The sequence below is a fragment of the Marmota monax genome, unplaced genomic scaffold (assembly GCF_021218885.2).
Source record: "Marmota monax isolate L192 unplaced genomic scaffold, Marmota_monax_Labrador192_F-V1.1 WCK01_AAM20220418_F8-fsc00107, whole genome shotgun sequence".
NCBI lineage: Eukaryota > Metazoa > Chordata > Mammalia > Rodentia > Sciuridae > Marmota > Marmota monax.
Window position 1 is genome coordinate 5,199,557 of NW_026693761.1, and position 27,897 is coordinate 5,227,453.

The 27,897-nt window shown below is 39.9% G+C and overlaps 1 long non-coding RNA gene and 1 gene segment (V, D, J or C); one reads left to right on the plus strand and one right to left on the minus strand.

The window, feature by feature from the left end:
- The window catches only part of LOC124103944 (T-cell receptor gamma chain C region C7.5-like), a 92,583-nt gene extending 71,227 nt beyond the window's left edge, over positions 1-21,356 (minus strand). The window contains 2 exon segments of the C gene segment in view: positions 20,597-20,916; positions 21,018-21,356. Coding sequence covers positions 20,597-20,916; positions 21,018-21,063 — 366 coding nt within the window.
- Positions 1,917-27,897, plus strand: LOC124103950 (uncharacterized). The gene is made up of 3 exons (XR_006855332.2): positions 1,917-2,082; positions 5,569-5,803; positions 25,939-27,897. It is a non-coding gene; the product is annotated as an uncharacterized LOC124103950 (long non-coding RNA).

A 27,897-nucleotide genomic window follows, 5' to 3' on the forward strand; every position in this document is an offset into this window, starting at 1 on the left:
TCACAGATGATCACTCCTTAAATTTTTTAAAACTTCTTTCCAAGTTTTTTTCATCAATGTCTGTTGAGATTTAGGTGTTCTGGTCCATCCTACTGTGACCCCAGGGTCAGGAATCACCAGAAACAGGGTGTGGGAGCTGAGGTCCTAAGTCTACCCCCCAAACATGCCCTGGAGCCCCCTGGTGTTCCCTCATTGGGATTCAACAGCATCTCTGCTCTTAATAGCACAACCTGATCTTTAGAAGAGAGAAATGGAGCAAGATCACATTGCAGTAATTTCAGAAAAACTATATGCATGGATACTATGTGGTAAGAAATCTATAAAAGGTATCAATATGAGAAAAGTGTCCAATGTAAGAATTTTTCACGTTAATTTCTGCCTTGTTTGAAAGTAGATTATAACAAAGGTAGGAGTGGAGTTTTCATATTTTTCACTTAACATTTTGTCCCTCTACTTTTTGAATGTTCTCAAACATCCAACTTGTATTAACAGAATAGATGTAAAATAATTGTCAATAATTACTTTTTCCTTTGCTGATTGTGGGAAATACTAGCTTCTCATTCTCTGTAGATGCAGGAAGCAGGTATTATCTCGTTTTAACTGTCTATTCCTCTTATTCGGGATTTTTGGCTTTCTTTGCAGAATGCTGACATATAAAGTTTTCAGGGCATATGCTGAGCTTGTTTCGTCCCAGCCAGGAGTCCTGAGTGTAGAGAGAGCTGCTTCCTCTTTCCCCATATACAAGATTTGTACAATGATTTCTCATAGACCCCTAATAGCTGATGTTTCCTTATAGATTTAAATATCACTAGATTTTTTCAGATTGTCTCAGGATACCAATGAAGGCATACAATTATCATGTCTGACAGATCATCCTATCTCTGAAAACTTCCAGTGCTCAGGTGTAAAATGGGAAAATGACAGTCACAGAAAATATCCATATAATAGTTGCACATCTCTCCAGGCATTTAACTCTCTCCTGCCTTCATTTTGAACCATTCAATTGTTGGAAATCTGTACAGTCAAGTAAACAATGACTGTACTGTTGGTCTGCCATCCACCCTGTATTTTCAGAGTATAATTGTTAATACTGTGCAGGGATCAATGGAAGAGTAGAATCCAGGAGAAACCCTGGGAAACTCTAGAAGTGCAATAGGGAGAGGAGGCTCAGACTGAGTACCCAGCTTAGCAGCCACTGTGGCTGCCCATATGTGAAGGAGGCCTGGAGGTGTTTCTCGTGAGGGTTATTCTGGCAACTATAACATTGTGCCCTCTCCATAGGCATAGTAAGAAGTGGACACATCTTCTCTCTCTAAGAAAAATATTGTCAAGATTGAAATGAAAGTGTTTTGTATTTTTACTGGCCTCAAATTTGTTCTTCCTGCCTAAATCCCTTTGAGCAGTTGTTCAGACATATAACAGATGCTCTAAACCTTGATTTGGTTTCTGTTGGTACCATTATAAGCTTAATCTGAGACTATCTTGGAACCACACTTTACAATGTATGTCAACACTCTCATCTTTTGCTCTGGAAATTGATATTTCAGGTTGCTCCAATTGCCCAAGTCCAACTGCAAAAAAAAAAAAAAAAAAAAAAAAAAATCCCATGAACAAATGATACACAAAGAAGCTACAAAAAAGAATGACTTAATTTTCTCCTGGAGACTAAAGTGGCAAGGGGCAACTCACAAGGCCAGAGGGAAGATAGGATGAGAAAGTGACAATCCTGGGAGCTGAGGCCTCAGGTCAGTGCAGGAGGGTATGGATGTTCTAGTGTCTCAAAAAAGTGGAGGGTCAGGTGATTTTCTGGGTTTTTCAAGATCTGCTGCTATTATGAGTGGTTTTGGGGTTTCCTGCACCACATGAGCTGAGCAGATTGGATATATGTATTAACTCTGTGAAAAGACTCCCTGACACACACTGTTATTCTTGTTTGGTGGGAGGAATGGTTCTGTTACCTACTCACCCTTTCCCTCTGCAATTTCACACTGTAAACTATTGCTTTGGACCTATGAAGACATGGCTGCTGCATCCTGTCATCATGTCTGTCTGCCTGTGATTTTCTCTTGAGTCAGAATTCAGGTAAGAATCCTGACCTTAATTTTTCAATATCACAACCAAGAGACTCAGAGGCTTTCAGTAACATTATTCAATATGTCATATATACAAGTACTAGAGTATATTTCTGTTTCTTTTTAAAGCAATCGGGATATCTCCAAGCAGATTATCACTCAGAAGAGTCACATTTCAACCTTAATCTGGGTACCTCTAGGAAGAAACTGGACTGCAATTTCTGGAAGGTTCAATACAGAAAAATCTCTAGGAATCAGCTTCTATTCTCCCTTATCCATTGAATTTCATGAATGTTTGTTGTGTGTAAGGGTGGCCTCAAATTAATGTTATATTTAATACTCAATGATAGCATCTAATAGCCACTGAGGACTTGCTACTTCTCAGACAAAGCTCGAGAGGTTTCCTTATGTTGTTTCATTTAACTCTCTCCACAGTCCTGTGAAGTGGGTATTACAATCATTTCCATCTGGAGAAGAAGGGCAGTGGAAAAAGCATTAAATGATTCATTCAAAACTTTTTTCTACATAGTAATGAATAGATATGTGATTGCTTGGTGTTATTCATATATATATTTAGTGAGATTTGCATAATTGCCTTTATATTATTTTATTATGGTTAAATAATTGGGACCAATAATGCAGATCTTTAGATAATCTATATGAACATTATTTTTTAGGACAAGAGACAATTAATGCCCTCCTTTATCACTTAACTATATAGAATATTAAATAAGATATTTAAGATCTGGGGCCTCAGTTTTCATAAGAGTATGGTGCTTACATAAGTATTTTTAGAGGTGGTAAAGTGCTTACATTATCATATTATACAAGGATAATGCATAAAATTCACAGATATTAGTACTCAACACATCATGATTCTTCAATGATATTATCTATTCTTAGTATTACTGTTATCATCTATCAAGATAAAATTACTTCTTAAATATATTATTTAGTTGTAGATGGACACAATACTTTTATTTATTTTTATGTGGTGCTGAGGATCTAACTCAGTGCCCCACGTGTGCAAGGCGCATGCTCTACTACAGAGCCACAAACCCAGCCTCAAGATAAAATTACTTTTTGAAATTTTTTTTCAACAAAACCATAGTTTCTTGTTAAGGAAAACATGCAAAATTAAGAACACCGTGTGGCAGAACGCATAGTAATGTATTTCCTTGGGAATTTTCAAATTTCCTTGATCATTCTTCAAATTTTGAACAATTATATTCCCATTTAAAAAAAAATCCTTCTATCAAAACAAATATAAATTTTAAAAAGTTATTATATACTCCATAAACACTTCTTTATACTGTACTGTGAACATTTTCTACTTTTGCTGCTAAATTCATAATACACTGATTTCAGAGGCTGTGTGGTATTCCATCCCTGGAAAGTGCTGGGGCTCTGTGTCTCTTTCCCCATTATTTGCCCAATATTTTGAGTCCTGCAAGTCTGCCAGAGAGTTCTCTAAGATCTAGCCCAGGCATCTCACTGCAGACACCTCTCCACTGCTCTCTGGGGCTCTCTGGTACACTAGATAAAACAATTTTGGAGTTTTCTCACATATACTGTCAAAGAGAGGGTTATTTTTAAGTATTGCTCATTTTTACTTGTAGCAATAAGGCTTTACAATTAATAACATATCTAACATGTACTGAGGACTGGCTAATGGTGTTTTAAATGATTCTTTTGCTGCCATTTTCCGTGTCACCAAATCCTGAGAAGTGGTATTATAGTGATCTCCCTGTGACAGGTGAGAAGAGTAGGACAAAGATTACTTAACTCCAATCATAACTCTGGTAACCATGTGAGCTTGGATAAGTAACACATGCTCACTGAAGATATCTGAGTAAATGTGCTATGAAATGATGATAATAAAAGCATTCATTATTTTCTTTTAAGCATTTTCATAATACTTATAATATGTCTGGATCATTGCATATATTTTACTTTAGATGGCCTTTACAGGTAGTTTCCTGGTCTCTTCTCTGAGTAAGCCTTATGTTCAAAAACATATCAGGTCCTTAAAAGAATTAGGTAAATATCATAATTAATGACCTATAATAATAAGCACCCCTGTTAACTACTAACCCTCTCTGATGTAAACTAAATTATACAAAATTTTTGTTTCTCAGTTTCTACATCTGTAATAGCCTAAATATCTTTCAGATGTATGTAATAGGGTAAAGTATAAAGAAGAAATAACCCATTCACCCTGTTAAGAAATAAAACCCATCTTTAAACTTTAATGCTTTTTTAAAATTTTATTTCTTCCATCAATACAGAAATTTCCATATTTGAGAGTTAATATACACATATTCATACTTTATATGTTATCTTATGTTGGATTATAAACATTTTCACTTTTATTATAAATGCTCAAATGTCATTTTTAAGTTCCCATGTTTCTATCATTTGAATACAACACAAATTACTTGCCTCTTTCATTCATCACTGAACTGTGTCACTATTTTTTATAGGGATCATATTAAAATCTGCTAATTTTTTTTTTCATAAGGCCAACTCCTCTGGAGATACTACATTATTTACCAAGGCACACTGATCTTCTGTCCCTTACACGAGGATATCCATGCAGAAACTTTATCAAAGGTCTTTGAAAAAAATTAATTCACATTTTTCATCCATTTCTCTTGGTAAATACCCATCTTCCTACATTTAGTGTGTTTCTCCCAGATGCTTATTTTTATTCGACATGCTTAAAAACATAGGGAACTAAGAAAGTTAAAGGTCTACCCTTAATAATTGGTCATGGTCAGAAACAGCCTAGATAAGGATGTGAGTTAAAGAAATATTAGTGAACCAATGAGGGGTGCATTGCACAGGGGTTGTCTTGATTGTGTGTGACAACAATGGCACACCATGAGTAACTTTCTACCTGCACCTTGCACTTAGCAAACATCTCTGGATGCTGGCATGATGAACATTGGCAAAGCCCGTGCCTCTCAGTCCAAAGACAGGGATAGAATTGGTTGGGAAACAGTCAAGTGAAGATTTGGAAGCACAGTGCCTGGGTCCAGCTGTGAACTCAAGTGTAGGCATGGCCCATGAAAGCTTCTGGGCAGTCCAGGAGAGCTCAGAGAAGGCAGCCTGAGACTGCAAGCCCAGATGTGGAACTGGTTGTGGTTGCCTGTTTAGGAAGGGATGTGGGAGTACTCAAGCCCAAGGAGGGGATTCCCCACTGCACAGTAGTACATGGCTGCATCTTCTTTTTCTATGGAATGTGTGGTAAGGACTGAAGACAGAGTTCAAAAATACGTTTGCACCTCAACAGTTCGAGAATACTTTTTCGCCTCAATTTTGTTTTTCTTCCCATTCAAGGGACCTCGAGCTGGGGATTTTGTTTAGGTAACTTAAATCAGATGCTCCAAGGTCTGATTTGGCTTCTGCCAGTACCAATAAATGGCTTCATTTTCAGAATATGTGTTGAATATGTACTTGAAATTTATGTTAACACTTTTCTTTATTTCTGCAGAAACAGATACATCATACTGCTCCATTTCTGACCATCCAAGTCCAACTGTGAGGTAAAAAGGAGAATATGAGAAGTAAACATGAAAGAATCACTACAGTCACTCATCAAGAAAAAATGAATTGGGCAGAGTGACTCACCAGCCCAGAAGGAGAAGAAGGTTACAACTTGCAGTAGTGACATGTTGTCTGCCAGCTGTGTACTCAAGAAGTGGGGACCTGGTGTCTGGATGTCTCAGGTCAGTGACAGGAGGGTGTGACCTGAACTTGGGTGAGGAAAGGAATTAGTGGGTTGGGTGATTCTTGGGCCCTTCAGTACTGGCTTCAGACTGAACATTGTGCCCAGCAGGCTTGCCCTGTACATATTGAAATAGGGCTGATGGTCATAGGGCTCTTTGCATGAATGTGAGAACAGGAAGGTGCCCTAGCTTCAAGGGAAGTGCCCAGGAGATATTTTATGAACTCCTTTTCTCTACATCCCATTTTTGCATATTACATATTTAATAAATATTAATTTTAATTGTATCAAATATTCAATAAACATTTATTTAGCTTTAAAAAAATGTTCTCCACCTTTATAGCCACCACAATAATCAGTATAGACACTTGTAGTTGCATTATATAGATGAGGATACAGACTGCTGAATGGACTTCACAAACTCACATAGTTGAAAAGCAGAGCATGCTGGCAAATATACTCATGAAGAAACTCAGAGAAACAAAATGAAGATAAAAATGACAACATCCATGATCAGATCATGAAGGACAACAGCTATAATCATTATGGTTTTTTAATTTCCAGATTTTTTTATTTGCAGATACATTGATAGGAATATGTTTCCATGAACTACAAATATATTTATATGTACAGAATTTTGATTTCTTTATTCAGTTCATCAAGTATTCTGAAAAACTTCCCATAGCACTGAGGCATTTTTTGATGTCTACAACTATTAATGGTCTATGTTTATCATTTAGGACCTGTCTGTCTTGTGAAAATTTCCTCATCCCTTTAAGCCTCACATACTTCCTCTGAAAATGGCTGCAATAATTATACATATATCGAAATTTTATGCAAATTTAATAAAGCATATTGATGGTTTCTGAGATATAGTAAATTTCTATTGTTTATAATTATCACTATTACATTTTAAAATTTAACCTCCTCTTCCTTTCAACCATTTCATTTTCTCTCAGCTTTCACCTGTTGAAAATTTTGGTGATTAATTTGAAGTTGTAACCTGGGTAAATCAAGGAAAATCACTAAATATCGTTAACATATTTTTCCACTTTGGGGAGCTTCTCTTTACTCTGTTCTTTCCTAAACCAACTTCATCATGGTTTCCATATGGTTTCCTACATAATCTAAGTGCATCAGGGCTCCTGTAGCCCCAGACAGTGATCATAAGTGACACTGTGTCACCCCTGTCAGGTCCCACATTCAGCAGGTATGAATACAGGTCCCACAGCTCCTACAGAGGAGAAAGGAGAACCCCTCTGGCTCAGATAGCTGCATCTTCCTTCTGAGGCCCTGTTTTCCCTCTTTTCCAATAAATATCATTTCTGAGGTGCTCAACACTGGAAGCCCTAGGCCAGAAGTCCCATGGGGTACCATTAGAAGGGCTGGCTGAACATTCACACAGGTATTTGTCTCCAGTAGAGAAAGTAGAAAAGAAGTGGAGGCTGTTGCCTGAGTCAGTCTGTGGGCCCTGGGTGCTGTTAAGACTTGGGCTGCCCTTGCCACCCTGGAACCCACTAGGAGTCGGGTATCATCCTTTTAGTCATCTTTCTGCTACTCACTGTCCTCAGCAGCATCCAGCACTTTGCTCTGTGTCATCTGGGATTTGGACTCCCCCTCTGAATCTGCTGGTGCACTAACAGACCTGAACTCATCACTGTTGACTCCACACCAAGCCCTTGGGGTGCAAAGCTTCCCCCTGCAGCTTGTCATCCAAATCTTATTCAATATGTTCCCTGACACTCTCAGTACCTCTGTAACCTATTAGAAACCCTGAAAGGCATTTAGATCTCCTCTATAAACACTTGTGCAGAAAATAGTGCTGGGTTGGGCTCATATTTGTTTATACCTGCCTCTGTTGGTGAAGTTCTACCCTGGCAGTATTGGAGGAGCTCAACATCATCTGAAACTCTCAGATTCTCCCCAGGTCTATCTTGAGTTCTGTTAGTGTTTCTACCTCTTCTGGGCTAGGACACTCAGGTTATGCGGAACAGGAATGGCCTTCACACAATTCTTTGCCTCTCTTAACTCTTCCTATAATCTCACAGAAATTCCCAGCAGGAAATGCCACCCTTTCCTCTGGGTGAATGCTGATTTCATACCCTGAGTTTTCCTTATATAATACCTCTTACAAAATTCTCATCTTAGTTTCCAAGCTTGTCTTCTGACTTATAAATGCAGATTCATCATTAGAAGATAGCATTTGCTTTGGGCTGAGGATGTGGCTCAAGCGGTAGCGCACTCGGCTGGCATGCTTGGGGTCCTGGGTTTGATCCTCAGCACCACATAAAAATAAAATAAAGACGTTGTGTCCACCGAAAACTAAAAAATAAATATTAAAAAATTCTCTCTCTTTCTCAAAAAAAAAAAAAAAAGAAAGAAAATAGCATTTGCTTTAAACTTATCTGGTCTTGAAGCCTACTCTCTTACAATAAACTCAAAAGTAAGTTTGTTTTAGTCACATCTACAATCTCCTTCCATGGGTTTTAAATCTCAGGGTTTAGCTGGGGATGTGGCTCAGTGATGGAGCATATTTGCCTGGCATATGTGAGGCCCGGGGTTCATTCTCCAGCACAATCAATCAATCAATCAATCATTATCTCATTGTTCAGTTTTAATAAAGAAAGTGCAATAGGAGACAAAATGTAAAGGAGAGAATGAAAATATGGTCAATATCTATTTCTAAGACTTGATCCTCATTACTCATTTTGATCACTTGCTTGAGTCCTGGCTTTGTGGTTTTAATATTTCTCCATGTAGCCCACCCATGACATTTTATGCTAAACCAAATTCATGAACTTAACTGATAAGATAAGTGGCTTTCATAGTCTTTTCCTCTCTGGCATGGAAAAGGGTCTTGGGGCAGAATATTCAGGACTGGATCTCTTCCTGATGTGTGCCCAAAGTGAAACTCAGCCATGATTTCCTGGGCAACTACTCCGTCTGTCCTAGCTGGGCTGGGCTTGGGTAGGCAGTAAATCTGGACAAGTCACATTTACTCTTAAACTCCACAGTATGTTCTTGTGATGTTAGTAACCTATGAAGATATTTGAAATGGCCCAATTGTGCAAACTGAAACACAGTGACCACCTCTAATTAGTAGTTATTTTTTCTAGGAATAATTCTATTTTCAGGGGATTTATGATGATTCCCTGAGATTCGGAACACATTTAAAACATCTAACACACACTATGAGGCACCAATGGGAGCGCTGTTCCTTCCCAGCACTTTTATCCTGAGTTTTTCATCATTACTAGAAATCTCAGGGAAATGGATTAGTGGTATTTGCCTTCTCTCTGAGATGGTCAGGCAGTTTCAACATACTCATTGTCTACATATGAAACCAACTCAGCAGGCAATTATGCAAAACCAGACATTAGGGGCACAGTTACCAGCATCTGAGGGTGCAGTTGATAGTCATCAGACTCTCTTTCCTGTTTCCTCTATAGGAAGGCCTCAACCTAAGGAGGACAGGAAGTGCTGCAGGCTGGGGCTGAGGCCTAGCAGGGCTCAGGGCTGAAGGAGGCAGCTCCATGTTGGGGAGCAGGTAGTCACAGACATATTGAGGGGTGGGTATGCTCATTATTTTAGCTCTAATGACATAGTTTCAGAGGCTATAATATTAGGTCATAATGTCTTACTTTTCTGTGAATTTTATTTTGAATACCAAAAGGAAGCAGACAGAATATATACTTCATGAATGGAATTATTTGCTTATAACCGACCTTAAATAAAAATTTCTTTTCTCCCCAAGTAAATATCAAATCCTCAAAAACACTGTTTGGAGTTTGTCAGTACCAAAATGTGTATGAAAAATTATGCCTGGATAACAGGCAGTGAAATATATGCTTCCTTTCTGTTACTGAAATAATATTTTCACTTGTTTTCATTGTATTTATTCAATTTCAACAATAATATTTCCAACAAAACAAAAATTATCAAGAGAAAAGCATTCATTTTATGAATATCCATTAATCAATCTGAGAAATAGGAAAAAAATCATATTTCTGGAGCGACAAGCAGATGAACGTTGTAGCTATAACATCTTGCCTTTTACACTGTGTGCCAAAGGATAAGACTGAGGAGGTGGGATACTGAAGCAAAGTAGTCGACATACCAGGATGTAGGGGAAGGAGTCCTAGAGTGTAAGAAGTGAAAATAGGTATCTCAGACCCCTCCGCCCAGATCCATTCTTTCTATAAGACTTTTCTATAGGACACCAAAATAATCAGTCCATTTACATTCTAGGTTTTAGGGTGCTTTCTTTTTATAATTGATGTTTTATCAACATTATTTAATGGATATCAGGGAAAAGTTGGATTAAGTTAAAAAGTCTGCCATGACCTGAAGGCACCTGTGGACTTCTCCAGGTGAGGCCATCACTGGTCATTGTGTACACCAAACCCTCACAACAAAGGTCAAACCCACCCATGACTCTCACATAGGGTTCTGCTCTGGACTCACATTGGCTCCAGCATCTGGTGAATCCTTTTTGGTGTGAATGTGGGAAGCACTTATTCCCTCCTTCCTCCCTGGGAGGGGAGGACGTTGCCATGGCACTCCCAACAGGGCTTTTTAGAGAAAGTTTACACAGATATTGTCCCCCCAAATTCTCTAAGCTCCTCTTACATTCAGTATTGACATAGCTCATGAGCCAATGGTTGGGGTCAACAATGTTTTTTCCATCACTTAGCATGTCCTTGGGAAATGTATTTAGTCCAGGTTTTCTCAACCTCTGCATTGTTGACATTTAAGGCCATATAGTCTTTGGTCATGGTAGAAGAGAGGGAAGCAGTCTTATGAACTGTAGGATATTTAGTAGCATCTGTGGCCTCTACCAGCCACATACCAGTAGTGTTCCCCCCACACTTCTGTGACTACCAAAAATATCCTCAGACATTGCCAATGCACCCTGGAGAGGGGATTGCCCTCAGGTGAAAACTAGTGCTGTTTTAAGAAACACATAAAACTGATTATTATTATTTTTTAATTTAGCTCTCAGCCAAGATGTGAGCAAAATGAAATTTCCACTAAATTCCAATATGAAAAAAATCTCATGTTATTAGCTCATGAGCAAAATCATTTACTCTTATTTGTACAATGTCTTTTATTGAGGAATAGGAGTGGACATAATGATAATTCTATCACTTAGCAGATAGCACTGCTGCCTTGCTTCACCAATTGTTGCCTGTTACTTTCATATACTTGATAATAAATTCCTTTTTTTGACATCAGCCTATGATTTTTAGTGATTATTAAATCTTTTTCATAAGTAAACCACAATACCTTCCATATAGTGAGAGCTCCATAAATATTGTCTATCATTTAGAGATAATTTTTCTAGAGATCTAATTGGAATGAGTGAAAAATGTTAAAATAAAACCACAATCCTTTACTTTTATGTGGTGGTTAAAATTTCCAAAAGATGTCTATGGTCATTGGCTTATTCTACCCAATCAATGATATTTTAAATCCAGAGAGAGAGTCCCAGAGGGAATAAGCTAGTAAATGGTAGAGCTGGAAACTCTATTCCATTTCTGCACACCAAGTCAACTTGGTGGACCACAAAAGGGAGCATGAAACTATCCACTCCAGCTTCTCTTTCCAATTCTGCCTGTTACTAGCTTAACTTGGTTCTGTCTGACACTCAGTGACCTCAACTATGAAAGTGAAATAAGCACATCTGTCCCTCAGCATCATTTTAAGAAAGGAACTGGGCACAGAACAGAGCATAACACTGAAGCTCAGTGGATTCTGTATCCTTTCCATTCTTCCTCCTCCCTCTTCTGCCTCCTTGTTGAAGCAGGATCAGCACAGAGCTACTGTTGTGACTACCATTTGGGATTGGGACCCTTATCTTTATATAATCTTAGTTCCTTGACTTAAATCACATCAATAGCCCCTCCAGAGGGAAGAGGCACTGTGGGGTACTCAGCTTTGCTCTCCTGGTAGATGCCCTGGGGGATGGAGCCTCATGGTCAAGATCCTGAGCAGCCACCTCCCCTTCTTTCTTCAGAGACACCCCTATAGCCCACCTCTTTCCAGAGATGGTCAAGGATGGGAATGACTGTAATGTCCTATTTGTTCTGTGGCTGAGAAAAATAATTAATACAAAGATATGATTAAAAATAATAAAGATCTACAATATTTGAAATTTGAGGAAGTTGTTTTTTTCCAAGACAGGTTCTTTCATCATGTGAAATAATTTGATGGAAAAACCACTGAATGCATTCTTCTTACTATTTCTACTGGGTTGTGTGATAAAAGTGGATGTTTATTTCTTTTATTTGGCAGTACCTTTATTGGAATCTCTGGCGCCATGAAGCCTACCCTATGACCCATTCATTTCTGCTTTCTCAGGAAACTTGGATCATAATGAAATCAAGGAATCATTAGTTTATTTTTTTTCCTCCTTTGAGGTACAGAGTGATAACAGAGTTCTATTCCTGGCATTACTTACCCAAACATTCAAGCCATTTGATTGCTTAATTATTTGTGAATAGTAAATCTCTCAACTTCAACACTTTTCATTAACCAGTCAAATTTCCTACTTGGGTACATTTTTGTAGGAATGCAATCTGCAGTCTGACCTTCACGAACAGAAAAGTCTAATCTTAGTTCTCTTCTTTGCACTGGATTCCAGGTCTTGCTGGTTCAGTGTAGTGTGATGGGAATGGCAAGTTTTAATGATGGTTATACATGGCTCTAAATCTCTTCCCTGCTGCTGGCAATGTCTGCAGGATCTTGGATGCTGCAAACTCTATGTTTTCACCACACCCCTCATCTATTAGAGGTGGACAATAATATCTAAGTCAGAAAAACTATGTAAAGCTCAGGATCTGACATCTGCTTGGTCCTAAGCCCCTGCCAGTCCCTCCCTGGATAGTTGTACAGGAAGCAGAATGGAATGTGACCTTCTCAGGGAAGACTGTGGTTTTGTCTAGTTCGAACTTTATTTCCCATCCATGTTGGAAAATATTTCTGTGCTTCCTAGCAGGTTAACTGTGGGAATTGCAGTGTCAAAGCTTATAAAGGTTCATATCTTTGTGTTCCATCTTGACAAACTTCTGATGCTCAATAAACAGTTTTTTGTTGTGCCCTTTTTCCTTGTTTAAATATAGATCATTAGAACTTCAATGTGAGAAAAAAAATGATTGCATAATAAATTTATCTGCAGATTGTTTCTAAGTAAACATTGTATTTAAACAGTTTAAATGCTTTAATGTAGCCCTGGAGAATGGAGCTTAAGAACACAGTTCAAGAAAGAAATCATAATGTGAGTGGAAAAATTCTTTGATTTCTCCCAAAATGTCTCCATTCAAAAGTACTTTTTTTGCAAATCACTCTGCAATCCATGCAGTAGAGTGTGAATCAGACAGAACTGGGCTTAAATACCAGCTATCAAGTCACTTACTTGATTAAAGTATCAAATTTATAACTGTAAGATATTAATAATATTGAGATAATAACAATAGAAAGCTTTTATTTTTATAAAAGTTTTTTTATTTGTGTCGTAGTGTTGTGGGGCAGGTCATTCAGAAAACACACCAAGTCCCAGTTTTGTCCAAATCAAAGAGCTGGCCAGCCAGCGACTGCTTTTCATAACTGTCGCTTCAAGGAGACTGAGCATTTTAGAATATTTAAAGGCAAAAAAACCACACCTGGGTTGACATAACTGCAAACAAGCAGATACAGAGACAATTGGACAGTTAGTGAGACAATGCGATGGGGACATTGGTGTTTCCCATGGGACTTTCCAGGGTGGTATAGCAGCAAGTAAGCAGAAGGGAAGTGGTCAAAATGACCCCAGTTCAGTACAAGTGAGAGAATGGTTACTAATGTCTAAACAATCAATCTCTGACAAGGTACATTGCCCAAGAAAAATGGAAACCAAAGAGAATAATTTTACATTGTGTAAGAATTGCTATTTTGTGTTGCCCAGTATGTTATGCTAGGTAACTATTAATGGGTACAGAGGTGGGGCTTTCCCGGAGAAGCGTTTCTTACATAATATGAAGTTTCAGGGTAAAATGGAGTCTGTTTGGTCATTGTCTATATAGCCTGGCCCATAACAGTAGAATATGTTTATGCACTTTGATATGTCATACATAGATGGCATATAATTTCTCATTTTTCAGTGTACACATTGTAGAATTATATTGTTCATGCAGTCTCATATATACATAAAGAAATAATGTCTGTTTCATTCTACTATCCTTCCTATCCCCATATGCCCTGAACTCCCCTCCCTTTACTTCTCTCCACCTATCTAACGCTATTCTTCTCTACTGCCTCCCTCCTTATTGTGAATTAGCATCCGCATATTAGAGAAAACATTCAGCCTTTGGTTTTTGGGGATTGGCATATTTTGTTTAGCATGGTATTCTCCAACTCTATCCATTTATTGGAAAATGCCATAATTGCATTCTTCTTTAGAGCTGAGTCATAGTCCATTGAATATATACAATATTTCTTTATCCATTCATCTATTGAAGGACACTTAGGTTGGTTCCATACTTTGCTTATTTTGAATTGAGCTGCTATAAACATTAGAATTAAGTATATAAATTGCTTCCTATTGTGCCTAGCACGTAAGTGCTATTATTATTATAATCTTATCAGAACTTTTATTAAAATTTTTATTTTCCTATAGAACTAAGGTCCTTGAGAAAATACTCTGTTTATTCAATCCTGTGCACATAAACTGGCTAACTTATAGGTGTTCTTTGTTATTGTTGTTTTGTTATGCCATTGTCTTTTTGGTTTAGTTGATTTGTTTTTAGTATTTTTTTTTACTAAGCAAAGAAAATAAGAGCCCAATCTAGACTACAAATTTTCTATACATAAGTATAAATTTTGGTAATTATTCTGCAATTTTATGTGAACAAAATAAAGGCAACAGGACCACAGTAGAATACTAATGATTAGCATTTAATTAAAATACTGAAAATGTGACTTAGAAGTGCCAAGAAAGTGGATTAAATCCACAGAAGAGACAGATCCATTTTAGCAATAGTAGAATTGGATTTTAGATGAATGCATCAGGCACTCCTCTCCCTCAACAGGTAAGTAAAATTTGGATTGTTTTGCCACCCTGCCCTTATCTATGGTTTTAAAGAACATCAAGCTCAGTGATAGAGCACTCACCCAACATTGGTAATGTCCTGAATTTAGTCCCAAGCACTGCAAACAAATAAACACAATATATTAAGTGCATGGAATTGGATTTATCATAATATTGGTTCACAAAGCACAGTAAACATTCATCTAAATATAGATCTCTTGTATTATTGATCTTATTCTACCTATGTGTCAGAGATTTACTTAACAAATCCACAAATATCTGAGATAAGAATCCATCACATAACACAAGAATAATTACATTACAAGTGTTCTACATGATCCTCTCTATTTTGATAGGCGATTGAGCCACTGCAGCCTGATCTCCTCACCTGTAAACAAAGGTCTTGCAATTACCACATATTTTTTAAAAATAAAAAATAAATGTTTGCTATTAGACAGTTTAGAGACTATGAAAAATAAAAGAAAAAAATTCATGAAATTCTCAAAAGAAGAGAATTTAATGATACTCCCTCAAGACTTGCGGAGGTTCCTGTGTATCACTCAAGGAACGGCCACACATCCTGTTATGTTAGAGGTGAGATCGTGGTGGCTTTGTGGAAAGTGAAGTGAACGCTGTTGGATAAATTTGTCTTCCTGCTTTCAGAGTGCTGTGCTCACTGGGGGATAAGCCTCACCTACTTCTTTGGCATCTGCTTTGTGTCTTCTCTGCTCCTCCAGATCCACTCTCCACCTCTCTCCACCCTCCCCACTCCTTAAGGGTCAGACCCATGGGCTGCATTAATAGTTCCTTGTTGTCTGAGTGATCTTAGGGACCAGCCAAAGGAAGCACCAGTAGAGGACTAGGAAGAGGGAGAGGGGTGAAGCCAGGGTTCCCTCCCTGACAAGTGGCCTTGAGTTGATTGCATCTTCCCCAGTGGCCAAGATATAGTGGCATTCACCCCATGGCCAGAAGCTTCATGTCCAGGATCCAAGAGGTGGAGCTAGGAAAGCCCATTCTCTTCCACATCAGTTAGCCAACTTGAGGAGTCTGTGGATTTTTCCACTGGCACCTGAATCCACAGGCTTGAAATCCCAGGTCCCAAGGAGATGCACAAGCCCACTAAGCTACTCTGAGCACCCAAAGTGTCAGCATTGTCTCTAACTTGTCAGATTCTATCAGTAGGAATGAGGAGAAAAGGCATAGTTTATTTATTAAAAGAAGGGTCTGTTTTTAAAAAAGAAGAAAAATTAGTGGCCAAGCAGAGCCCATCCTAGGCTTTTAGGTGTTCTCTAAGTGCTAAGTAATATGTAGAGAGAGTTTCATCATGAAGCATATGAATTCTTTTAAAAAGTAAATTTTAAAATAATATTTTTAAGAGATAAATGTGGATGCTAATTCACAATGGGAGAGGCTAAGGAAGAATAGAGTTACTTTAGATTAGGTAGAGAGGAGTGAAGGGAGTCCAGGGGGTATGGAGGTAGGAAGGATAGTAGAATGAATCAGACATTATCACCCTATGTACATATATAACTATATGACCAGTGTGATTCTACATCATGTACAACCAAAAGAATGAGAAATTTTGATGTGATGTATCAAACTGCATTCTACTGCCATGTATAGCTAGTTAAAACAAGTTTTAAAAAATTTAAAAATAAAAAAATAAATGTTTGCTGTTAGTTTAGAGACTACAAAAATGAAAGAAAAAACAATCATGTGTTCATAAGGTCAGCATCTAGAGATGTCCACTCCCAAGTCTCTGCCAGTATCTGTACCCCAGGTTGCCTCTAGGTAGCCCATTCATAGGACTACAAAAAGAGCACTCAAGACAAGTATCAAACATGGTTTTCCAACGGCGTCTAGCAATTTCTAGAATTATGACTTTCATAGAAGATTCCTACGTAATAAATATCACTTTTACCACATGACCAGTTTTAATGAAAAATATAAGATAATTACAAGACCTTTGTTTACAGGTGAGGAGATAAGGCTGCAGTGGCTCAATAGCCTATGCATCACCACACAGCCCAAAATGAGGTAGCCCAAGTAAGCCCTGAGCATCTCTGTGAGAGGCCTACCACCTGACCACTTTCTCCTCCATATTCATGGGAAGATCAATATAAAGGCTATTGGAAAAGATAAGAACCAGAATTATTCTTACCTCAACCCTTTTATCAGCAAAAATATAGAATTTTTTTTCTGTTTATATATTTAAGACCATATTTCAAGAAAGTGTTTTATAAACACATTCAAACAATCATGGACTGAGCTAGATGTAACCACAATTTATGGAGATTTACAACCATGAGATGCCTTTTAAGTTGAGCTCTGTCATTGCAGTGGCAAACTGCAACCTGGAAGCAGAAAGTGACTTAACAAGAGCAACCTCCACCCTTGACAGAGCAAATAAACCTTGTAATTTCTGCTGTGCATAATGCCTGGCCCAGAGTAGTCTATTAAAAATGATTGTCAGTAATAGTCCATTGTGCATATATACCACAGTTTCTTTGTCCATTCATCTATTGAAGGGCATCTAGGTTGCTTCCACAGTTTAGCTATTGTGAATTGAGGTACTATAAACATTGATGTGGCTTTGTCCCTGTAGTATGCTGATTTTAAATCCTTTGGGTATAGGCCAAGGAGTGGGATAGCTGGATCAAATGGTGGTTCCATTCCAAGTTTTCTTTTTTTTTTAATTTTTATTGTTGGTTGTTCAAAACATCACATAGTTCTTGACATATCATATTTCACACTTTGATTCAAGTGGGTTATGAACTCCCATTTTTACCCTGTATACAGATCGCAGAATCACATCAGTTACACATCCATTGATTTACATATTGCCATACTAGTGTCTGTTGTATTCTGCTGCCTTTCCTATCCTCTACTATCCCCCCTCCCCTCCCCTCCCCTCTCTATACCCCATCTACTGTAATTCATTTCTCCCCCTTGTTTTTTTTCCCTTTCCCCTCACTTCCTCTTGTATGTAATTTTGTATAACCATGAGGGTCTCCTTCCATTTCCATGCAATTTCCCTTCTCTCTCCCTTTCCCTCCCACCTCTCGTCCCTGTTTAATGTTAATCTTCTTCTCATGCTCTTCCTCCCTACTCTGTTCTTAGTTACTCTCCTTATATCAAAGAAGACATTTGGCATTTGTTTCTTAGGGATTGGCTAGCTTCACTTAGCATAATCTGCTCTAATGCCACAAATTTCCCTGCAAATTCTATGATTTTGTCATTTTTTAATGCAGAGTAATACTCCATTGTGTATAAATGCCACATTTTTTTTATCCATTCCTCTATTGAAGGGCATCTAGGTTGGTTCCACAGTCTTGCTATTGTGAATTATGCTGCTATGAACATCAATGTAGCAGTGTCCCTGTAGTATGCTCTTTTTAGGTCTTTAGGGAGTAGACCAAGAAGGGGAATAGCTGGGTCAAATAGTGGTTCCATTCCCAGCTTTCCAAGAAATCTCCATACTGCTTTCCAAATTGGCCGCACCAATTTGCAGTCCCACCAGCAATGTACAAGTGTACCCTTTTCCCCACATCCTCGCCAGCACTTGTTGTTGTTTGACTTCCTAATGGCTGCCAATCTTACTGGAGTGAGATGGTATCTTAGGGTGGTTTTGATTTGCATTTCTCTCACTGCTAGAGATGGTGAGCATTTTTTCATGTACTTGTTGATTGATTGTATGTCCTCCTCTGAGAAGTGTCTGTTCAGGTCCTTGGCCCATTTGTTATTTGTTTTCTTATTGTTTAATTTTTTGAGTTCTTTGTATACTCTGGTATAGCGATACCAGATTTCAAACTATACTACAGAGCAATAGTAACAAAAACAGCATGGTACTGGTACCAAAACAGGTGGGTGGACCAATGGTACAGAATAGAGGACACAGAAACCAATCCACAAAATTACAACTATCTTATATTTGATAAAGGGGCTAAAAGCATGCAATGGAGGAAAGATAGCATCTTCAACAAATGGTGCTGGAAAAACTGGAAATCCATATGCAACAAAATGAAACTGAATCCCTTTCTCTCGCCATGCACAAAAGTTAACTCAAAATGGATCAAGGAGCTTGATATCAAATTAGAGACAGGGCGTCTGATAGAAGAAAAAGTCAGCTATGATCTACATACTGTGGGGTCGGGCTCCAAATTCCTCAATAGGACACCCATAGCACAAGAGTTAATAACTAGAATCAACAAATGGGACTTACTCAAACTAAAAAGTTTTTTCTCAGCAAAAGAAACAATAAGAGAGGTAAATAGGGAGCCTACATCCTGGGAACAAATCTTTACTCCTCACACTTCAGATAGAGCCCTAATATCCATTCCAAGTTTTCTAAGGAATCTTCACACTGCTTTCCAGATTGGTTGCACCAATTTGCAGTCCCACCAGCAATGTATGAGTGTGCCTTTTTCCCCCACATCCTCGTCAACACTTATTGTTTGTATTCTTGATAACTGCCATTCTGACTGGTGTGAAAGTATTAAAAGAGAAAAAACTTATGGCATTTGCAAGTAAATGAATGGAGTTGGAGAATATCATACTAACAAAGTAAGCCAATCCCCCAAAACCAAAAGCCCAATGTTCTCTGTGATAAGTGGATGCTGATCCATAATGGGGGAGAGGAGCATAGGAAAAAATGGAGGAACTTTGATTGGGTAAAGGGTAGGGAGGAGTGAGAAGGGGGTTTGGGAGCAGGAAAGATGGTGGAATGAGATGGACATCATTACCCTAGGTACATGTATGACTGCATACATGGTGTGATGTTACATCGTGTACAACCAGATAAATGAAAAGTTGTGCTGCGATTCTGTACATTGAATCAAGATGCATTCTGCTGCCATATATACTTAATTAAAATAAGTTAATTAATTAATAGTAAAAAATAAATAAAAACAAAAAAAAAGGAAAGCATTTCACTAAGTATCTCTGATGTTAGCGGTTGGTTGTTTGACTTACTTGGGAGCAGATGTGGCAATAAAGTTTTCCTTAATATCTTTTTGCCCTGTTTGAATTTCATGCTAAGCACATATACTGCCAATTTATTTTTTTAATACAAACATTAAAAAGAATTATTGTCAGATTAATGGAATCAGGCCAAAAATTGAACTACACCACAAACCCCAATTCAGAGTAGAACTTGGGCTTGGACTCGATTAGTAGGAGGGTTTCCAAGTTTTGTGCAGAATCAAACATCACCCACTGCAAGGCATGCATGAGATGAACATGCCATTGCAGTCTTCCCTGGGTATGGTTAGATCCTGCAGTGTGTCTTATACTTTACCCTCTAGGAAAAATGAAAACTATCTAATATATTTTTTTTCTAATTGAGGGGGATACATGGATCTGAGAAAACATTGTAATGCAAATTGACTAGGACAGAAGAAGTTTTGAAAAATTATTATAACCTCTTGGCATAAAAGAATAGTGAGTGTGGAGGTTGTCCCAGATGAATAAACATGGGAGACCTAGAGAAATACTTGGAGAAAGAAAATGTCTGAAAAAGATGAGGCTGAGCATTGGTTCATTCTCATGTAAAGTCTCTCGGTCCAGAAAATACAGAATTTAGCAACTATATGTAAAATCCACCACTGAACAATTACCTGGGAGACTGTAAAAAGCATGCTGGTGGTGACTGTGGTTCCCCAATTCATAATAATGAATGAAGAATCAAAGGTCATTTATTGATTGAGATGGCTCTGATTGTCTACTACTGTGCAATTCCCAGAAGGCACAATAGTAGGTAGCTGAGTCTTCTTTCTCTACATTGTGAATGGTGAGGGTAGACGTAGATGTCTCAGGTATCTTGTCCACCTCAAATTTGCCCACTGTAATGCCTGGTTCCAGGTTGACAGTGTCATCAGCTGAAATGAACAGTAGGTGCTTCAGGGGATGGCCAGGTTTTTCCTGATACCAGTATATGGACATGGCATAAATAGTTACTCCAGACAAGATACACTCCAGGCGCGCTGTTTTGGAGAGGGTTTTAGTAATGGAAGGATGAGGTTGCTCCAGGTGACGTGCACCATACACATACACTGAAAAGAAAGAAGTTGCAGTAAATAAAACAAACTCTTGGGATTTTATAAAAAATACAAAATTAGAGAACATCAGTCAAAAGTAAGTAAACAAAACTTACAAACTCCAAGGATGGCCAGAGCCACTGCTGGCTTCAGTGACAGCATGACTGAAGACTGTGCTCTCCTCTGGGGCAGCCAGTTTTCACTGAGAAGAGGCTCAGACTCCTGTGGTTTAGTGGCGAGTCAAGGAGACAAACTCCCCACTGAGCAGGTGAAATGGGCCTCCCCATGCAGCTCTCCTGCCTCTTCCTGAAGGGGGTCCCCAACACCTATTAGCACTTCCACTCTGTGACGATAGGAATTCAAGGTCCACACCTTATGTCAGATCATGGAGCACAGATGGCATCTCTGAACGGTGAGACGACCCACTTACACAGTTGGTATTCATGCAGCTCCCACTGTGGGCAAGGGATGGGGTTTAGGAAAAGAGATTCAGTGGTATGACCTCTGACCACAGAGCTGACTAACAGAGAGATGGCATGAGTCACAGCCATGGGCAAGGATGTGTTCTTTTTCTCTTTCATTTTTTTTTGGTGGGGGAGGGGATTGAACTCAGGGGCACTCAACCACTGAGCCACATCTGCAGCCCTGTTTGTATTTTATTCAGAGACAGGGTCTCACTGAGTGCTTAGCACTTCGCCATTGCTGAGGCTGGCTTTGAACTTTCAATCCTCCTGTCTCAGCCTTCTGAGCCACTGGGATTACAGGCGTGCACCATCGTGCCCAGCTTTTTCTTTCTTTTAATGGACTCAGTATCTTTCACAAAGTAGATCTTCAATAACCCCACCTGTCAGGCCATGGTGGCGGGTGGTCAGGCTGTGCTGTGTATCATTTGCCCACAAAGAGTGTATCTTCACTCAGCTGGAGACTCTGGATCATCAGTCCACTGACCCCTGTTCAGCTACTCCCATATCCTACAGTTTAGGGTCACCTCACTCCACAGATCTTCATATTCCATTCCTGGTGACTGACTTTTGTTGAAGTGTGAAGTTCATGTCCTCTCCCAGCTACTGAGCTATACATCTCTACTAAACCCTAGCTTCCCCTAGAGGGGGGAAGCCATATTCCCTCTTTATGGATTACTGAGCTTGCTTTCTCTGTGTCACTTCCCAACCCAACATATTTCGTGAGTGCTGGAGTATTTATACAAAATGCTTAAAGGGGGTGGTTGTGTAGATTTCTGTTCTTACTTTATCTACTCTGCCTGAGTGGTTGCTCCCCATTGGTGGCTTTAATTATCCTAGAGGGGAGGAGAGAAGGAATGATGGGGACATTACTCCTCCATTGCCAGCCCACTCTTGTTTCCTGGGCTCCATGTGCACATCTCCAGCTCAGACAGCTACAGGTTTGTTTACACAGGACCTCAAAGTGAAAGTTAACAAAGACAGAGTGAACTCTTCCTCTAATGAAAAACATTTCCCTAAATAAGGGAACACCGTTGTCCAAGCCAGGGTCCTGAGTGTAAGCCTGAATTCTCTCCTCTAACTAATTTTTTACACTTCAATTGCTGTGGATTCTTCTACTCAAACATTTCCTGGCTCACCCTGCATCCAACACTTCTTTGCCTTGCCACCAACATGGTCCCTCCGTCCCGATTTCTCCATCACCTGGGGACTGAACTGACCTAGTCACTTCCCTGCTTAGGATTCTCCATCTTGCTCTACTCTGCTTCTGAGGATCAAGTCAGAGCTGTTAGGACCTGAGGTCCCTATGTGGTAACCACCTGTTCCCTTCCCTCTGTCTTCAGCCACTCTCTCCCCAGAATCACATGATCCAAATCTATAGATTGATTGGCAGTTTTCCTCTCTGGACCACTGTATATCCCACACTTCTTGCTGAACTCCTCTTCATGTTTGGGCTCAACTTAACACTGAATCCTCCAGGAAGCTTCTCACCTAGGAGGAAGTCAGGGGTGAATGTGCCTCCAATTGCTTTCTAGTGGCGCCACCTCGTGTCTCCCTCTCTCATAGCCATTCCTGCCTAAATCTTGGCCTGCTTATTCATTGTTCTCTCAGACTCATCAGGCAATCACTAGCAGAGGAGTGAGACCATATCTTGTATTTCTTATATTCCCAGGTGTTTGTAGAATAGGAGAAAGAATGAAATAATGAGTGGAAGAGTGAACATTGAAGTATTTCTCCTCTTGCTGATATCAGTGAAAGATCACCATTTAAAGTATAATTTGTAAAGAAGAGTTACCAAGTACTTAAAGCCTTTAAAGTACTTTGTAGCCACTATCATATTGAACTCCAAAATTTTAATGTAATTCCATGGGGCCTGATGGGAATCAAATATAGAAAAGGCTCAAGGTTTAATACCTTGTCCCTGACAGATTTGAGATTGGTTCTATCTAGCTACAAAGCCTGTGCCATTTGAATTCCTCCCTCTCCTTTTTCTCATTTATCTAGTGAGAATAAAATCAGGACCCACTTTATTAGATATTTTTGAAACATAAATAAGTTAGCCCAGGTGGAGGGTTTGCAGCAGTGCCTAACACACAGTGAGCCCTCAGAAACTGGTTCCTGGCAGACTCTGCCATGCTGCCTTCAATGAACATGCCCAGGTGAGCATCAGAAGCACACCAGTCCTGCTCCTGTCACACTGACTCCCTCCCGTAGAGACAGGCCAGCATCAAGGCTCCCAGAATCAAGTGACAGTGAGAGTGAAAGAATTTGGGACCACTCCTTAGAAATAAAATTTTGAAACGTTGTCATGATTATCCTAAAGGTGAGAATCTTGTTCGGTAAGGAAGTGAGTGAGGAGTTTGTCCCTCCTAATGTCTAGGTGCCCCATCACAGCCAATTCTCAGGATTCACTCCTATCTGGAGCCAGGTTCTGGGAGAGGTGCAGGGCCTATCCTCCTGTGCCCATCCACTTTCATCAGCACAAAGGAGAACAAGAAATGAAGAGAAAAAGCTGAGAACAAAAGGAAAGTAGGACTTGACCCCCCTTTACCCATCCCCTCTCCCACCTGGACTTGGGGGTTCACTAGAGGGGACTAATATGTGGCCTTTGCAGAAGCCAGGCATATTTTTAACTATAAATCTCCAGCCACAAACATCTGAAGTTGAGAGAGAAACTATGAATTAAGGAATCTGAGGAATCAGTTTCTCTCAGAATCATTTGAACTTTCCAAACATTAATGTTTTTATGTTATTGATTTAATGAGGAAGTCATATATACATGTTGACTCTTCCATTGAAAGAAGAGTCAACATGTATATATTCAGCTTAGAATTTAAAGAGCCTTTTGCTATTTTTCTTCCACACATAGAGCAGCATAGGGATTTTCTATTTGGTGCTGGATCATTGGAACACAGGTTTTCTTCCTTTTATTCATTTATTTTTCTTTTATGGAACTTGGCTTCTTTATAGGAAGATAGTGGACATAGTGATATCTTATTGAAATGACTTGGATTTAATGCAGAAATTATATTCACATTTAGTCAAACTCCTATATATTTCAAATGAGTAAACAAAAATCAGAGAAGCTGGGGTGCTTCCACATCCCACATTTGAGTGATGTTCAAGGACAGGGAGCAATGAAAGGGTCCAAGGTCTCTTCCAGGGTTTATCTCATCCCCCACATGATGACCATCTTGTAACATCAGTTCTGGTGCAAGCTCTGGATGAGGGTGCTGAACATGGGTAATGTTGTTTTCCAAACTTCCAATTATTGGCTCTACTGCCACATAAGATCAGTCAGTGGGTACAAAATGAGGAAGCTGGAGAGGTGCAGATAATTTCAGATTCTGAAATTATCAGTTTCTAATAATTGGACTCTATCTGATAGAAATTGATGGGAATTAGTAAGTTCAGCCACAAAAGTAAAATTGTTATGGGGTTTATTGAAAAAGTTAAAGGAAACAGGTAAAGCTAGATATAGGGCTATTGTCATTAAGTCCAAGATATCCTAAATATAATCATTTTAACATTCAAGAAGCTAAAAAGTTATTGATGAGTTATTTTACTTTCTCCCAGTATCCCATCAATATACAGTGTTTATTTTAGAACTAGTGTCCATTCCAACTTGGATTATTGCAGTACCTACTTTCAAATACTCAATAACTTCATCAAGCCAGGGACACCTGGATTGATCAGCACTTTAGCCCGCAACCAGCACCGGCTTCATGAATGAAGGTTTGAAACCTGAGAAATCTCTAGGGAGTTTTGAATTAAAGAGACAGACTCTAATTACCTTTAAACCAGCTCCAGGATCGCTCCTCCTAGCTCCAGCCTCCAGCCACCTATTATTGTAGCAAGGTTTACTGAAGAGGCTAGTGAGAGAGAGAGAACATGCCAGGGAGTAGACTTTTATTGGGGAACAAAAAATTCTGGGGAAAATCCCATCCAATGAAGATTAAGGAGGGGCAGCATCCCAAGGTCAGGGGCGACAATTGGGTCTTTGGGGTAGTGGCCAGACACGCCTCCACATGGACAAGCCATAGGACCTGAGAAGGGTGGGGAAAGCTCTGGACACATGATGTTCCTAAGTGCCTCTCACCCAGCCAGGGAGGAAACTCAAATCACATGAGAGGATGCCTCCCACACAGCACAGCTTCTCTTTCCAGTACAGTAGAAATGCTGAACGAAGAACCTTTGAAAGGCCCCTTTTGACTGAATTGTTTCTCAAGTCTGCATCAGGCTAAGAGCTCACTTCTCTTTAGTCATATCATTTTACCTGAATTGAAAGAACAAAGAGGGACATCTCAGAAAACCCAGGAGGTAAACAGAGGACAAATTTTGTTTTTACTTGCATGAGACAGGGAAACCCAAGAGACCAAGAGTCAGTGAACATGGCCAGGCAGGATCAGGGAGTAAGAGACCTTTTTGTGCAGGATCTTGCTTAGCACACAGGGCTGTGCTGGTCCCAGGCTGCACAATAGTACATGCCCTCCTCACTCTTCCCCAGGTTCAGCACCAAAAGGGAACAGCTATTGCCATTGTTGTTGTTCAAGCCTGTGATTTTATCTGCTTTCAGAATTGAATCCCAATGCACATCCTTCCTGGACACACCCATCCTGAGAAGGTTCTGGGGGGCTTGGCCCTCCTGCTGCCCGTACCAGTGGATGTAGCTGACCCTCATGTGGACCAAGCACTGCAGAAAGACAGAGCTTCCCTTGTGTCCCAGGACCTGGGCTGGCTGCTCCAGTTGGATGAATGAATGACCAGCTGCAAGGGAGAGAGCAGTGAGGTAGGGGCAGACCGAGTCAGGCAGTCTCTGAAAACTTCACCACGAAAGAAGGTGGGGGACTTACCTGGAAACAGGAGAGCCCACAGGAGGGTGAGATAGCCCAGCATGGCTCTATGTTGTGACTAGGGTGACAGTGGCCAGGGTGAATGCTTGTGTCAAACTGCTGCCAAGAGCCACAGCTTGGTGGTGATGGTGGTGGTAGGGAGCAGGGTAGGGCGGGAAGCAGCAGCTCAGGCCCTAATTGGTAATTGGCGAGAGAAATGGGGAAGAGGGGAAGACAGAGGACAGACAGAAAACTAACCACAAGGTGAAGGGAGGAAGGCTGAGTGGTTGGATTTCTGAGAAACACTTAGAGAACATTGGCAGAATAATAAAAACAACAACACAACGGGGATTGCTGGGGACACCTGCATTCTAGCACCTTAAGTATTGATTTATGGCCATTGTTTATTAAATCATGAAAATAATCCAGTGTTACCCAAATTATTACTTTCAGATTAGAAGTGTAGAAAGTGAGGCTGTTATTTTTAGGAACTTGTCAAAAGCTGGACACCTGAGGGAATGAGGATGGAACATGAAGATAGGTCTGGCTGGAGACCAAGTAGACACTTTACCCTCATAGAACCATGAGTGTGCTGCTTACTTTGGAGGAAGAGACAAACACTGAAAGGCAAACTCTGCCAAATACACATGCTTCCCTTCAGTGTTGTCACTGGAGCTTGTCACCCAGAGGTCCTGTGGAAGAATTTCAGTCCCTTAAAGAGCACAACAGCTCTGTTGTTTCTCTTCCTTTTCTTCCTCCATGGTGAGGGACATCATGGGTTGCCAGAGGACTGACTAAAAGGGATCATGTGAGCAATGCATTTGCCACAGTCTCAGATGCATAGAAAATATGCAAGGATATGAGGTATTATTAGTCCGCCTCACCCTGGATGGAGTTCAGTAGTTGTTCTCCGTTCTCTGGAGACTTGGTGTGAAATAGAAATGATGGTTTTAGAGGTGTGTGTGTGTGTGTGTGTGTGTGTGTGTGTGTGTGTGTGAGCGCACGCGCGCACACGTGCATGTGCATATGAGAAGGAAGAAGCCTATATTGGACCAAGGACCAGAACCTAGAGGCAGGCCCAGGTCACTCCAGGATCATGAGATTCCTAGATGTTGGGAAGAACATCGAAGGGGTCACACATCTGCATTGAAGCTTGGAGAAACAGACCTGGCTTTGACTCCAGGGGAAATGGAAGTCTATTTTCAGTTACGCTAATTACACCTAAGGATCTTCTAAGTAGTCAGGCAGATGGCCATGAGGGAAGGCGGTGGGCATGGCAGGAAAGGGGGCTTGGCCCTAAGGGAAGTTATGGGTCTTTGAGGTTCCACGCCAGATCCGGCTCCTGAGCTCCTCTTCTGTGGTAGAGCCAGGCTTGCTCAGTGCAACCAAAGTTTCCAGTGTCCCCAGAACCAGGCTTCAGGTTGTACGGAGTTGGTGACCTGCTCGTCAAACATAAAGGAAATAGAAAATTTTGAAGAATGATATTTTGGTACCCCCATATATACCCTCTCTCGACATCTAGTACTGCTATAGTTAAGAGTTAGGAAGTGACAGCTATGCCATCTCCACATGAAAAACAGTTAGAAAGAGTCACAGTGGAGACCATGAGCAATGTGGTGGTGGGAAAATGGCCAAATCACTTGCTTTCTATTTTTATTTTTTTTCCAGCTTTTCAACAGCAAGATGACATTATTGGGGGGTTG